The sequence below is a fragment of the Aphanomyces invadans genome (genome assembly GCF_000520115.1).
Source record: "Aphanomyces invadans strain NJM9701 unplaced genomic scaffold supercont1.122, whole genome shotgun sequence".
Taxonomy (NCBI): Eukaryota; Oomycota; class Saprolegniomycetes; order Saprolegniales; family Verrucalvaceae; genus Aphanomyces; species Aphanomyces invadans.
The window spans coordinates 8,956-9,792 of record NW_008580267.1 but is presented as its reverse complement, the minus strand read 5'-3'; the positions used below and the strand labels follow the sequence as shown (position 1 = coordinate 9,792).

Sequence of the window (837 nt, the reverse complement as noted above, 5' to 3'; positions counted from 1 at the left end):
AATTGTTTCCGCTGATTCTTGTGTGACATGAGCGTCTAAATTGTCAGCAATAATGACGGACGGTCCGATGACGTAGGGCGGAAGCATTTCGAGATACGTCCTCCACACACGACCATCCATCCAGGCGGATTCTTGAACATCGTAGTAGTGTCCCTCAGGGTACGTTGCTACTTCGGTTTTGTCGATCATGCCACCTGGCGTACCATGGACAATAAACAGAATTGGAAGCTTTTCGCCTACAATATCGTCAGCTGAAAATTATGGGAAAATCGTACTGTTCGAACGGCGCTGTCAAACGGTCCGAATGTTTCTGTTTCTTGTCCACACGCGACGACTGTCCTTTCTCTGCCCAAATTCTTCCAGGGGGCATCACGTAGATGACAGCTGTTTCGTCGACATTGGGGATGCCACAAGGCTCGTACGCGTAGTACTTGTTCCAAAATTTCTCCGCGAACTCGTGTTGTAACTCTATCATTTCGCCTGTCGGCAGTTTCGTGTGACATGGCACGCGCTGAGAAACAAGTTGAGCCGTTTCGCAAAATCTTGGCACAACTTGAGGAGAGACTTGTACGCATCCTTTTTCGCCGCCTTGTAGTCTTCAAGCCAAGTCGGATGATATGTCTTCATGAACGTAATCATGTGCATTGAGGTCAAAATATGCTCATCGCGTCGAACGTCCTTCATGAAGCTGAGTAGCTCGTGCTTGAACGGGAATATGGCACGTACGCCTTGTCCACCAAGAGTCTTCCGCTTGCCGTTGATGGTTGCTTGCGACAGTTTCGACCTGTCACGCAACCACCCAATCCACGTGCTCCTTGGGATGTTGTTTTGCTGGCA

General features: G+C 49.2%; 1 protein-coding gene across 1 annotated transcript; it reads right to left on the bottom strand.

Annotated features, from left to right (window-relative positions):
* Positions 1-247: 247 nt before the first annotated feature.
* Positions 248-645, bottom strand: H310_14994 (hypothetical protein; the record flags this gene model as incomplete). The annotated part of the gene is made up of 2 exons (XM_008882971.1): positions 248-445; positions 502-645. 2 exons carry the CDS (start codon positions 643-645, stop codon positions 248-250), a joined length of 342 nt encoding a protein of 113 aa, XP_008881193.1.
* Positions 646-837: the final 192 nt, after the last annotated feature.